This window comes from Excalfactoria chinensis, chromosome 7 (genome assembly GCF_039878825.1).
Source record: "Excalfactoria chinensis isolate bCotChi1 chromosome 7, bCotChi1.hap2, whole genome shotgun sequence".
In the NCBI taxonomy this organism is placed as follows: Eukaryota; Metazoa; Chordata; class Aves; order Galliformes; family Phasianidae; genus Excalfactoria; species Excalfactoria chinensis.
In genome coordinates, this window is record NC_092831.1 from 17,490,815 (window position 1) to 17,503,252 (window position 12,438).

The window sequence follows — 12,438 nt, forward strand, 5'->3', positions numbered from 1 at the left end:
TCCATAATTTTTCTGTTTCTTACAACATACCTCCGAAGAGCTGACAAAAAAAAGGAATTAGTGAATTATTGCTGTTACTGTAAAACTTGTTGTTGTATTTGTTTATCTGTACATGCAACTAGAGATCCAAGGCCAGAATCAATGTATAAAATCATCTGTCACTTTGCGTAGGTCAGACATTACTACCAAAAAAAAATTTTTTTCCTGATGTTATAATCTATTAACATTTTGTTTTCTTTCTAATCATTTTCTTCCTATGTTTTCTTTCTACTAATGTTTAACCAAGTTTGATAATCCTTGTATTTAAAGCAAAAAGAATTTAGCTCAGAATTTTGGCAGGTTGCAAGGGGGCAAATTTTGAATTGGGAGGGTGGGAATTAGTGATGATCTGGCACATACAGAGTGGGCAAAATATCTCAGTTGCTGCCTCCCTGATACTTTGAAAGGGCAAGTGCAGTATTTGAGATTAACAGTTTTATAGGATCCACAGGGAGGCTCACAGTTTTAGCACACAAATAAGGACTGGAATGAAACCACAGCATTCATTCTTTGGCCTGATTTCAAGTTGCAGTGCAGAAGTGAAAAATCTTGTGCATATATCATGCAATTTACCAGGCAGTTGTAATTTTTCTCTAAGTATTTGAATCCCCACTGAAACATTTGATTGAACAAATTGAAACTGTGTTATGTACCACAATGAAAAATGAAGTTCTAGTAAATAAAAGCAGGAAAACAATTTTAAACATAGCATGCACTAAATGTTTTAAAGTTTGTGCCAAGATTTGTTAAGACATACGTAAACTATGCATGAAGGAAGGGAAATATTTAGCCAGATGGCACACAAGAAATAACACACACTTTCTACTTATGATGAGATAATCTGCAGTGAAATAATATTTTCTAATTGGATAAACATGGGCCTGTAGTACTGGGAGATCTTATTTTTACCCTCAACACTAATGATAACTCACAGGGTGGTCCTAGACACAAGTTCTGCTATGTCTCAGCTTTCCCTTTTAAATGCTGATAAAAGCTTCTTGATGAGCTTCGTGTACAGGGACAATACAGAGGTTATTTCCTTAAAACACTGAAAAGACAAGCTCTTGACACAAGATGTGTAGAATATTAAAAATGTGAGGCATAGATGCACAGTGAAGCACAATGAAAAACACACTCAAACTGCCAAACAAAATGGCACAGCCTCAATAGGACAATTAGGCCAAAAAAAACTTAAGATATCACACATGCTCTGAAAACACATTAGTTGTTTGCCAGGACTTCTGTTTCCTCATACCAACTAAAGTTAGGTCTGTTGCCTGAGGAAATCGACTTTCTTCATCTAGTAGAGAAAGAAGACCCATGGGTTTCTGCAGGAACATATCTAGAAGTGGACGGTTGTCCTCATACTCCACTGTAGCAGCATCAATTCCCTCGTTCTGATATTCCATCTAAAAAGTCAACAAAGTTTTAATATTGAACCATTCAGACCTTTATGATGCATGGGAATACTCTATAGCCCCCAACAACATTATTTACAAAACAGCAACAACTAAGATGAAAGATGTAAACATTACTTACATTTAAACCCCACAACCATTTCATAGTTTATAATGTATTCCTGAATACAATCTATGGGTCAAGATGACTGATTCAACAAGACTTCATGAGAGCCGAATTTACCTGTTCAAGTGCAAAAATATGTTGATTGAAATAAAACTGGATCTGCTCATTAGCAATATTTATGCACAGCTGTTCAAAGGAATTTCTTGCGAAGTTCTCGAATCCAAATATATCTAGTATACCAACATTCATTCCATTTTCAGTATTGCTGCATGTGAAAAGTCAAACAAAATTCAGTATGGGCAACATTTAGTTACAATCAAAATAAAGACAGTAACTAAGACAGCATAATCAAATCAATTTGCTGTAAAAACAGAGGAGAAAAAGTGTATTTGAATTTATAATAATTTGTGCACTTGTTGAGAATCATTAATGCTTTGGGTTTTCCACTTGTCTTTTACAAATTCCCATGAAGAAGAAAAAGAGAATTGTAACTACTTAGTAACAGACTTCAGAGATGCATTAAAATAAGTGGCTGCAAGAAGCACATCCTGAACCGAACCTACTGACAAATCCTCCAGGTAAATGAAAGGTGCCAAGCTCTACTAGCATGTTTTTGCTACATTCAGTCAGCAAGACAATTACCAAATCTGCTGCTGCTACAGCAGGATTATTAAAAGACCACGTGTTAGCTTGCCAGGTTACGTATACTCAGACCACAGTTGTCACAGGAAATACAAATGTGCATTGTGTTCTGCATGGTATAATGAAGTGCAAGTAGGGATCTCTAAGCTGTAACTAGGACAAGAAAAAGCACAACCTATTAACTCGGTGCCTAGGCACAGAATTACATTAAGAATGCAGTACATAGGTTCATTCACAGTCTGTCTGTATATAACAACACATTGCGTCATGCAGACAGGCTCTGAAAGGGAGAATACTGTATGCTAAACTTCTCAATTTGGCTTCTGCATAAAACAAAGAGATTCAGGTTAGAGTCAGAAATAGCAACTGTTTCTATTCAGTGCAATGGAAGGGAACTGGAGGTCTAAAAACTCTCAAGATACCTTTATCTCAGTGCTGTCAAGGATGAGTGAAATTATCTCTAGTGGAATTCAGAATTGGCATCTTTAAGTTATATTTGCAATAATTACTCCACATATTCTATGTCCTACTACATCACTGTTTCCCTCCTTGCTTTCTCTGGTCTCCCAGCATGGAAGCAGGAGCACTGTAGTTAGTAAAAACATTTTTACATTACCTAAGGGGTTCTCTTTTTAGAAATCTCTACAGCTGTGTGAAAGGAGCAAAGCAACCAGATCATTCCTGACAATGAAAACACCACCAATTACAACTCAATCTGTATTTACTACTAAATTACAATGGCAGAAGTACTGGAAGGACTCCAAAAACATACTAACATTTTTAGCATACTTCAAATACTTACTGGCCATTGGTATGATTTTAATGTTCTCTACATACAAAGTATCTTTTTAAAGAATTTTACATAATTTTAATCGTCTATTTCCACTGACTTCAGTAGCTACATTTCACTCAGTTGTTTGAGAATGTTGGGTTAATGTCCTGGAAACAGAATTCAGTATCACAGCATGAAAGCCATTTTGAAGCCTCAGCCAAAATAAACACAGCGTTGCTTCAGAAAAGTCAAAAAATATACAAATGGATGAACCCATCAAAGATATATGCACAGTAAATACAAATGATTCAGTGATGTGTAACTTGCCATATATTTTTATCTGGCTGAAGAAGCGTATTAATGCGATTTACGATCCAGCTGAAGAGTCTGCCATAAAGTGCTTTAGACATGGCATCTCGCACGTCAGCTGCTTTGTCCACAGTGTTTGTTCGGATAATAGTCTCCCCCCGTGTTACAACACAGTGGGAGGTTAGGGCCTCTTGCAGTTCTTCTGACCCAATACTTAGTAGTGCAGCAGCTGAAAAACAGTGTAGAATAAATATATAAATTATGACTCTTCTGAGGACATCACTGGCATAGTCTGTTTCCACAAGTTACAGATTCTTTCAGATACAGTCCAATGGCATTTGTAGAATTGATCATGTTAAAATGTAGTTACCATTATCTAAGGCTTCTGGGTTTGGAACTTCACTTTTATCTGTTTGGTGCTGTGAAGAAATGGCAGCAAACTCAATGTTTCCAGTATTTAAGATACCAGTCAGAATTCTGTACACTGAGTACACTTCCTGTAAAAATGACAAAAAGCACTCTCAAGGAATCCAATTAAATATGTACATCAAACTTAGTTCATGAAAGAAAAAGGTGAGCATCAGATGGTGATAAAAGTTTGTATATTGTCCTAAAACCAAGTTCTAATTCAAGGAAAATCCTATTTACACAGAAAAAAGATCCCATAGAAATGTAAATGGACTTGCCTAACTACAAACTGAGACCTCTGACTGCTCCTGGCTTCCATGTGTGTGGTTTTACTTTCATAATTCATTTATGTTATAAGAGAGATTCTGTGGCATGCTGTGTATTCACGCAGCCAAGTGGCAACCTAAGCACAAGCAGCACTGGAGGTTGTTTTCAGTAAGGTCAATAATGGTTTAGCAACTGGATATCTTACCTCATCAGTGAATCCTATAATTCTAAAGCAATGCTGAATTGCTTCAAATTGTCTTCCATAGGAATCCTTAGTAACAATATCATGCATTACTCTTCCAGTTTCATTATCAATGTATCTAAACAGAGTGAAAGAAAGCATTAAGTAGGTGATAAGTACAGCCTACAGCGAATATAATATAACTACATTAAATAAATAAATAAACAAATGTTTATTATTAAATTTTTAAATTAAAAATTTAAAATTTAAATTAAAAAAAAACAAATATTTACGACGTTTTGTTTCTGTTGCAGTCACTTTTGCTAATTCTTTGTTAATAATCTGTTCATAGTGTTACTAACATTTTACCTACATGCTCTCACCCAGTGTCAAATCATATAGATCAGGTACAAATACCGACTAAAAAACACAACTTAAGAACATATTTGGAGTTCTTGAACTGCAAGAAAGCACAGAGTGACTGTCTTGATTTGAATAAATGACAGAATACATATATAGTAATGTTTCTTCATTCTCCTTAAATGGTTCCAGGTTTTAATGTAAATACTGTAATTCATTATTATCCACCCTTTATTTATTTATTCTTTCCTTAAGGGATACAGAAGGATTACAACAGACTTGAAGACATCATACTGAAAGCAAGAGCTGATCAATAGATAATTAGAATCAATGGTTAAAACATGTGACTGATAGTTACCTAGGAGGCTTTTTTTCAGGAAGTCTATATTCAGAAAGTTTCTTCTGATGATAAAGGCCAGCATAAATATAATAAAATATATGGAAATTTTTCTCTCCCCTAGAAACAACAAAGCACGTCTATAAAGCACATATGTTTATACTTGCAGTATCTTATACAAGGTAAAAGCAAAAGTCTTTATCACAATCTCATTGAGACATGGAGCAAATGATCAGGGCCAATAATAGTGGAAGCCCAAAGATAACTATTTCAGCTGTAAAACAGAAAATCCAGATAATCACATTATTTCTCAAAAGAAAATAGAATAGATCTGGCTTTTGCTCCAAAAGAACCAAACTATACTTGTCATTAATGGTACTGTACAAAGGATTACTGCTTCAGCAGGAGACACTATTGGAAGCACTTAAATAAGAATTATTAGAGAATTAAACAGAAAATAACATTACAAAAATGAGAAAGGACAAAAGATTAGTGAACATACACAGCCTGTTTTATAACCCTTGACTTTTCAAGTAGATACTCAGAAATCTTTGCACCCATTACAGCTCCTGTGGGTGTAAACATCATTTCCAGATATTTTCCAAAGCGACTTGAGTTGTCATTGATGGCAGTGCAGGCATTCCCAAATGCTTCAACCAGAGGATTCACCTGAAGAATTTTCTCACGCAAAGCACGGTTATTGGCCTTGACAGAACAAATATAAATCAGAATGACCATTAAAAGAATATATTGCCTACTCGCAATCCAATCTCTGCTTAAGAAGCATAGTATCCTATTATCACATTCTTACAGAGTTAGATACTCCATTAACCTTCCCATCTATACAGTAAGGCCATACGCTGAAGGGGAAATCACCTACAGGTAAGGAAAACCATATTTTTCCTTCTCTACAATTGTTTTATCTCTAAGGCTTCATATAATTTTGTTAAGGCAACTAAGCCACCTGAAAAAAAAAAATTAAAAAAAAAAAATATATATATATATATATATATATTACCTAAGACAACAATCATACTAATACATATATTTGTTAAACTTACACACATGATTTTCACACTGTTTTGTAGTAGTAGCATTACTCATAACATTTAAAAACATAAGAGCTTCCAAGATCAGAGCCAAAGCAAGATCTGTTATTTTTTATTGTATACATTAACAATGTTACAGATTATTAACACTGCAGATAACTACAGGCACTGAATATTTGGAATTTGTCACTTTCTCCTACACTGAAATAGCTTGGTGCAGGTAATATTCTAATGGCATGATTCAGTGCTTACAAATACTTGTGCCTACAAATACTCTTTCTCTGCCTCCAGTAGATTAATTAACAAGAACAATTTTTAATATTAAACATTTAATAAAGTAGAAATGTTAGGGACTGGGAACTATTTATTAGTTGTTTTACATTATTGCTAGAAATACCTTTCCCAAGAAGGTCAAATGCTGGACGATCAAATGGGCACTTTCTGTCTTTCCAGCACCACTTTCCCCACTGATGATAATGCACTGAACATACAAACAAAGCAGTAAGTGTACAGTTCACCACATGGTCAGTAAATAGGTTTTCATATGTTTCTGCTCTTATCTGTTACTTAATGTTTTGTATGATCTTTTATGTTGCTATGCCCTCTTCAAAAGTCCCAAACCCATCTAGATTTTGCTGTTTTTTTATTTATTTATTTATTTTTAAATACAGGAATAGAAGGGTTACAGAAAAAAAATAAAAAAACAAAAACGAGCACAACATAACAGAACATAAGCTACATCCGTAGCAAAGTGGCACTATGATTAATATGAAATCTAAAACAAAATTGATATTTTTACCTGATCTTTGCTGAACGTCACCATACTTTGGTAGGCAGCATCTGCAGAGGCAAATATGTGGGGGGGATTGGATGAGCGCTTCATACCATGGTAAAGCTTGGAGAACTAGATTAAGAAGAAAACACAACACAACAGTACAAATACAGAATTGAACTGTACAGTTAAAATCTGAAAAGGAGAATAGTGAGTATCTTCTGCCTGCTAACCCACACGGTAGGTATTTGCCTGTTCTACTGCAAAATTCTGACTGAAGAGTGGTAATTCTTGGCACTGGCAATTCTGAAATGCTTTTCAATATTTCTTTTACAACATGGTGAGAAGAGCTGTATCACAAGAACAGAATTTCAAACCGTTTAGGCAGGGAAATTTTACCAAAGAAACTGCAAAGAAAAAAGTGAAGCTGGAATCTGGTTCCTCTGCCTGCAGCCCTGACTTAGATATTTATGGAGACTAAGATTTATGGCTCCACCACTCTTCATATTCATAGAAAATTAAATTGTCTCTATTTTTACAGCATTCAATTCAGTTATTCCTTTTAAGCCACAACTGATGGCACAGGACATGTAATAACCAGTCAGAGCAATTGTTTAGAAAGCAACAAACTCAGCATGAGGTAGTTCATATAACTATCTTCTGTTTCCCAGAAGAAAGCCCTAAATGCCAGACAAGAGGAACAGCTGTGGCTGGGGCAATCTTAGCACTCCTGTGGAATTTGTGTCACCAAGCAGAAAGCAATTAAATCAAACTAGACTAAAGTGAAAGTAAAAATAGAAAACAATTTGTAGACAGTTTTTTGGAAGAATAAAAGACTGAGGTTTAAACTGCACTCCCATCATGTGAGTATTTTAGCCAGTAGCGCTAATACAAAATATAAAGCAAGTACTGTACACACCTTCAAGTCTATCTTACCTGTGGAGAGTAAATGCTGAGATTCTGGAAGGGGTTTAAGGCTATCAAAATATCTCCAACATATGTATAAATTTGTAAGTCAGCATAGCGTTTCTGCAGCTGATGAATAATTGTATCCTGAGAAGATTACAAAAAATTTGATGGTTAAGCATTATTTTCCAGGTCAATAAGATTCTGTAAATATACTAAGAAGATCAGTTAAGAGGCATGTAAAATATTAATAGTTATTTCTCCAACACATTTTCTCAAAAATGTCACAAAATAAATAAAGTACTTTCAAATTTTTCAGTAAAGCCATAAAACTAAGTTAAATGGCACATCCTACTACCAGATTAGCATGTTCTTTATCATATCAGTTCGAGAAGTAAACTTTCTGAAGATAAAATGGCCATACAGATTGCTTCTGCCCTTCATGGTACATTTCCACTTATTTGACCATGAAACAAGGATAGTAATTTTTTAATGATTTTTATTTATTTATTTATTTATTTATAACTAGAAGTAAGAGACTGTTTTAAACAGGATGCTAAAATAATTTGCTATTATGTCTTTTTCTTACTGGCATACAAGTTAAGGATTCTCAGGAAAAAAAAAAAATTACAGACACTCTGCACATAGGTGATATAACGTAATATGCAGCTGATGTTGTTTTACCATGTTTTACTCAGAAGCTGTAGATGTGTTATTCCTTTTTTTTTTTTTCATCAGTTTTACAAAAGTCACTTCAATCTACATCTTCATTACTAAGCTTTCCATTTTAGGAAACTCAGAAAATATTTTAAACTGGTATCACTCATATTTAAACACTTCCACAGAATACGATTCACTCCTATTGCTTTTACTTTATTAATCAGACTATTACTAAAGAAATGGTGACAGCAGATAGATCGTGAGGCAATTCCTTTTCCGTGCTGAAACAAAAGCTTCCAAGAAGAAACACTTATCATTATGTTAAAAGAAGACAAAAAGCAGAAACAGAGAAAATATAAGGCAGAGAGATTGGAAACTTATGATCAGAAAATACAGTACCTCATCAAGAACTTCCAGATTTACCAGATCATCATCTTGAGAATACTTGTCAGCTCCATCCACATGGTAGGGTCTTCTGGTATGTATTCGTTCATGCCTGGAAGTTTAACAGAGCCAGTGTTATAAAACTTTGTTGAATACAGCTATGAGGCAACAGAAAGTCATGGGTGAGTTTTTGCCACACAGAAAACTTAAGTATGCTCTCTGAAATTCATACTGTTTATTTGAAGTATTCATTGATAAACAGAACATGTCAGCTTGCTGTGAAATGTAATATCTTCTCACTCAATACATACAATCCTGATCTATTTATCAATGTTCATAGATGAAGATCTATTTGTAGACTTACTACTTTACACTCATGCAGAAAAGTATTTAAAAAAACTCATTTTCATTCTTGCTCTAATTTAATAAACCACTACTCTGTTTAATTAAATCTATATCCTATGTACCCAGCCTGTGGTTTTGTCTTCTAAAGAATAAAGTAAAGTAATAAGTAGAATAAAATCCTCCTGTACCTTGGTATACAACAAGGTGCTTCCCCAAATGACCCCAGATCTGGTCCAGAACATTTCTGAACCACAGCTGCCATCAGATTCTAAGTTGTGTGGATGTGCAGTCAGCTTGTCCTCAGAGAATTAAGCCACACAATTAAGTAGCAGAGACAAACTGTCACATAACCCCTTTATAATCAGATTATACCAAAGGAATCTTTGAAAATGCTGCGTATATGTTTTTAAATCATCTGTATTGTTGAAACAGGGACAAATCAAGAGGGTGTGATATGTTTTCCATGGAATGGGTGAAATATGAGTGCTGTAAGCACAAGTAGACTTTTCTTACAACAAACATAATCAAAGCAAAGTAGGAGGACACCCACCGAGATACAGTCTGCATCCTGCTGAGTAACATTTAGCATTGATCCTCAATGACAGTCCTGACAGATTGTTTCTGCATTAGTTGCCACATAGAAACTAGGAATCACGTGATCATACATCCAGAAACAGTGCTAAATATCAGATCAAAGAATAGCAGAGTGATACTGTGATGAGGCAGAAAATATTCTTTATCTGTAATGTTGAAGGTTAAAATGAAGATGTAGCAGGTCTTTTTTCTCTACTCATACCTCCACATACACTCATGGAATTGTTTAAAAAAATGAGCATTTGTCCATTTATGTGCACTTCTACATTTGAGCTTAGATCTCATTCAGTAAATAGACAGTTTTCATACCCAAGAGCTATTATACCATCATATATAAAAGAGTTCTTGCTTAGAAAGTGTCTAAGAAATAGGAAAGTGAAAACTGTTATGTATGTACTGATAACTGTGAACTATACTTAAAGACCTTCATTATTTATGTCCACTTCTATTCATGTTTCTTTATGTTCTTTCTGTTACTCCACGAGTTCTGGATAACTACTCTATGATAGTTTATTTGAATTTTAGTTAAATAAAATGAGGCATACTATTTTGTCAGCTAAAAAATAAAATACAACCATTGCTAACAACCCCACTTATATTTTACAACCTACATTTCGGAATAGAAATGGTTGTCTTCTTGATGTACACATAAAGAAATGAATGAATGACGGAGAACACAAAGGATCTATTAAAAAAAAAAAACAACACAAAACAACAACAACAAAAAAAAAAAAAAAAAAAAAAACAACAAAAACCATAAAAATTACAGTGATTACTATTTCCAGTGGGCAGTGGAGGTAGTGTGAATCTGTTCGAAGTTCCATTCAGTTAATTCTTCCATTTTCAGATTTTTATTAGGTGCTTAATAATATTCAAGAAAATTACACTTTACTGACAAGCTAGAACCTCAAGGGAGTAGGACTGTACGTAAGTGGCCTAAGAAATTAGTTTTTCCAATTGTTTCCATTTTCAAAAAAATTCAACCTCTTACTTTGCAACTGAGAAAAATTCTGTTGTAAATAATGCTAATTATTTAGAAGTGGCAGCAATTGTCAGTCCAAAAATGAAGGAAATATTTGAACAGTTGCTTGTGTTCATAACCACAATATTAAATTACAGTAAGTTGCAAGTATGGATTTCTCTAATGGAGGTGTAGGGATGTAAGGAGGAGGGGTGCATTTAAACCTAAGCATCTCTAATTGCACAATGGCTTTGCAAACTAATCTGTTATCTGATTGTGTATTAAATTCCTGCTGTTTGTTCTTCTTAAGTGATAAAGAAATCAATTTTGTTATTGGAAAGGTTTTGTATTCTTGTTGTTTTTTTATTTTAAATCCATGTAAATAAATAATCAAGGAAATTAGCCTAGTCAAATATGTAAAACAGATACTTTTGTGCACACAGTTCATTATGCTTAACTCATTTTCCTAAGAACACAATTAGGAAGAGGATTTTAAGAGTATAGCATCACATTATCTTCAAATCTCCTTCTGGCCTCATCAGTTTTCTACTGACCCTAAGACCCACTGATATACTGACAGAGTGGGAAGGAAGAAAGCAGACAGTAAACTTTTATTATTTTCACAATTGTACATCAGAAGTATACCCTGCTGTAGAAGTATTTTCAAAATAATTATTTCTTAGAAAGCAGAAAGAAACACTTGTAAGTAGGGAAATGATTATAGCTTTGGGGTATTTTTTTCTTCAACAGTACAAATGATCAGCCTTCTTTCAATTACTAAGAATCACAGAATAGCTTAGGTCAGAAGGGACCTTAAAATCATCTAGTTCCAATCCCTTTGCCATGGGCAAATTCTAAGTAAAAAGAGAACTGATGGTGTTATGTTCCAGGAATGTTCTGAGTCATATCTTGTAGGACGTACTCTCTTCATTGCAAAAGTGCTGTAAAGGGCTATTCACTCAAGGCACTTATAAAATATAGGGATTTATTCTAAAATTCTAGTGATGAGCACTTGAAAAAGTTCATTTGTTCTGAAAACATGTTCTGTCCTTCTAAGCATTTTCTCTTTGCCTTTTTAACAGGCAAGAAGAGCATTTTTTCAGCATTTGGAGGAGAAGCAAGCAGCAAGTAGTGCTACTCCTACTAGATATCAGTTATAATAATAGAAGTGCACCGTACATAACTGTATGCTAATACAACCCTGTAATCAAGCTGACAACAGAGAAGAAAAACAAGAGTGACTACAGAGGCTTTTGGATTGAAAAATCACTTCACTGACAGATACAGTCTGAGAAAGAAATTAGAGCAGATCATGGATTTTAGTGTTTCTTGGCAAATCTCACAGTTCCAAGCTCTTCCCTCCCACCCCTAACATTCTTTTCTAACAGTGCTTTTATTTTGCACTTAAGACAGTTATGGTTTCATTTGAATTCTTCCATCTCGTAAACTGTTGGGATTTTGCTTTTTTAGATTTTCATATGATTGCTATACCGCATGGAGCAAGCTCTTACTTTAAGATTGTTGATAAATTGGTAGCTCCTTAATGGTTGTAAATTCAAAGAAAAAATACAGACTATTTCCATTCATTTCATTTCCTTTTGCTGATGTCATCATTTTTTCAAACATTCAGTTAAACATTAAAATTTCTCCAGTTTTCTACTACTTCTACTCATGAGTCACTAAAATATTTAATATTTAAAATTTGGAATTTATTTTTCATCCAGAATTAATATTTGAAATAGAGTGTTTACCTTTTAGGAAGGTCTTTCTACAGGATTCAAGATTTTATCATCTTGACTATATGCAAAGTTTCCTTTTTAAATGGTTTCATTGCCAGCTCTATGATATTTTAAAATATTACTTACAGAACCTTATATACTCCCTTGCTTAAAAGGCCTCCGAAATGCTAAAATTTATTTTTCCACATT

At 34.1% G+C, this 12,438-nt stretch overlaps 1 protein-coding gene across 1 annotated transcript in view; it reads right to left on the minus strand.

Annotated features, from left to right (window-relative positions):
• MYO3B (myosin IIIB) overlaps window positions 1-12,438 on the minus strand; it is a 173,272-nt gene that overhangs the window by 83,741 nt on the left and 77,093 nt on the right. Inside the window, exons 12-22 of the mRNA XM_072341621.1 lie at window positions 8,626-8,722; window positions 7,597-7,713; window positions 6,688-6,792; window positions 6,286-6,369; window positions 5,342-5,544; window positions 4,861-4,959; window positions 4,167-4,281; window positions 3,657-3,783; window positions 3,305-3,515; window positions 1,681-1,828; window positions 1,295-1,448 (exon numbers count right to left, since the gene is read on the minus strand). Coding sequence (XP_072197722.1) covers window positions 1,295-1,448; window positions 1,681-1,828; window positions 3,305-3,515; window positions 3,657-3,783; window positions 4,167-4,281; window positions 4,861-4,959; window positions 5,342-5,544; window positions 6,286-6,369; window positions 6,688-6,792; window positions 7,597-7,713; window positions 8,626-8,722 — 1,460 coding nt within the window. The remainder of the gene's footprint in view (window positions 1-1,294; window positions 1,449-1,680; window positions 1,829-3,304; window positions 3,516-3,656; window positions 3,784-4,166; window positions 4,282-4,860; window positions 4,960-5,341; window positions 5,545-6,285; window positions 6,370-6,687; window positions 6,793-7,596; window positions 7,714-8,625; window positions 8,723-12,438) is intronic.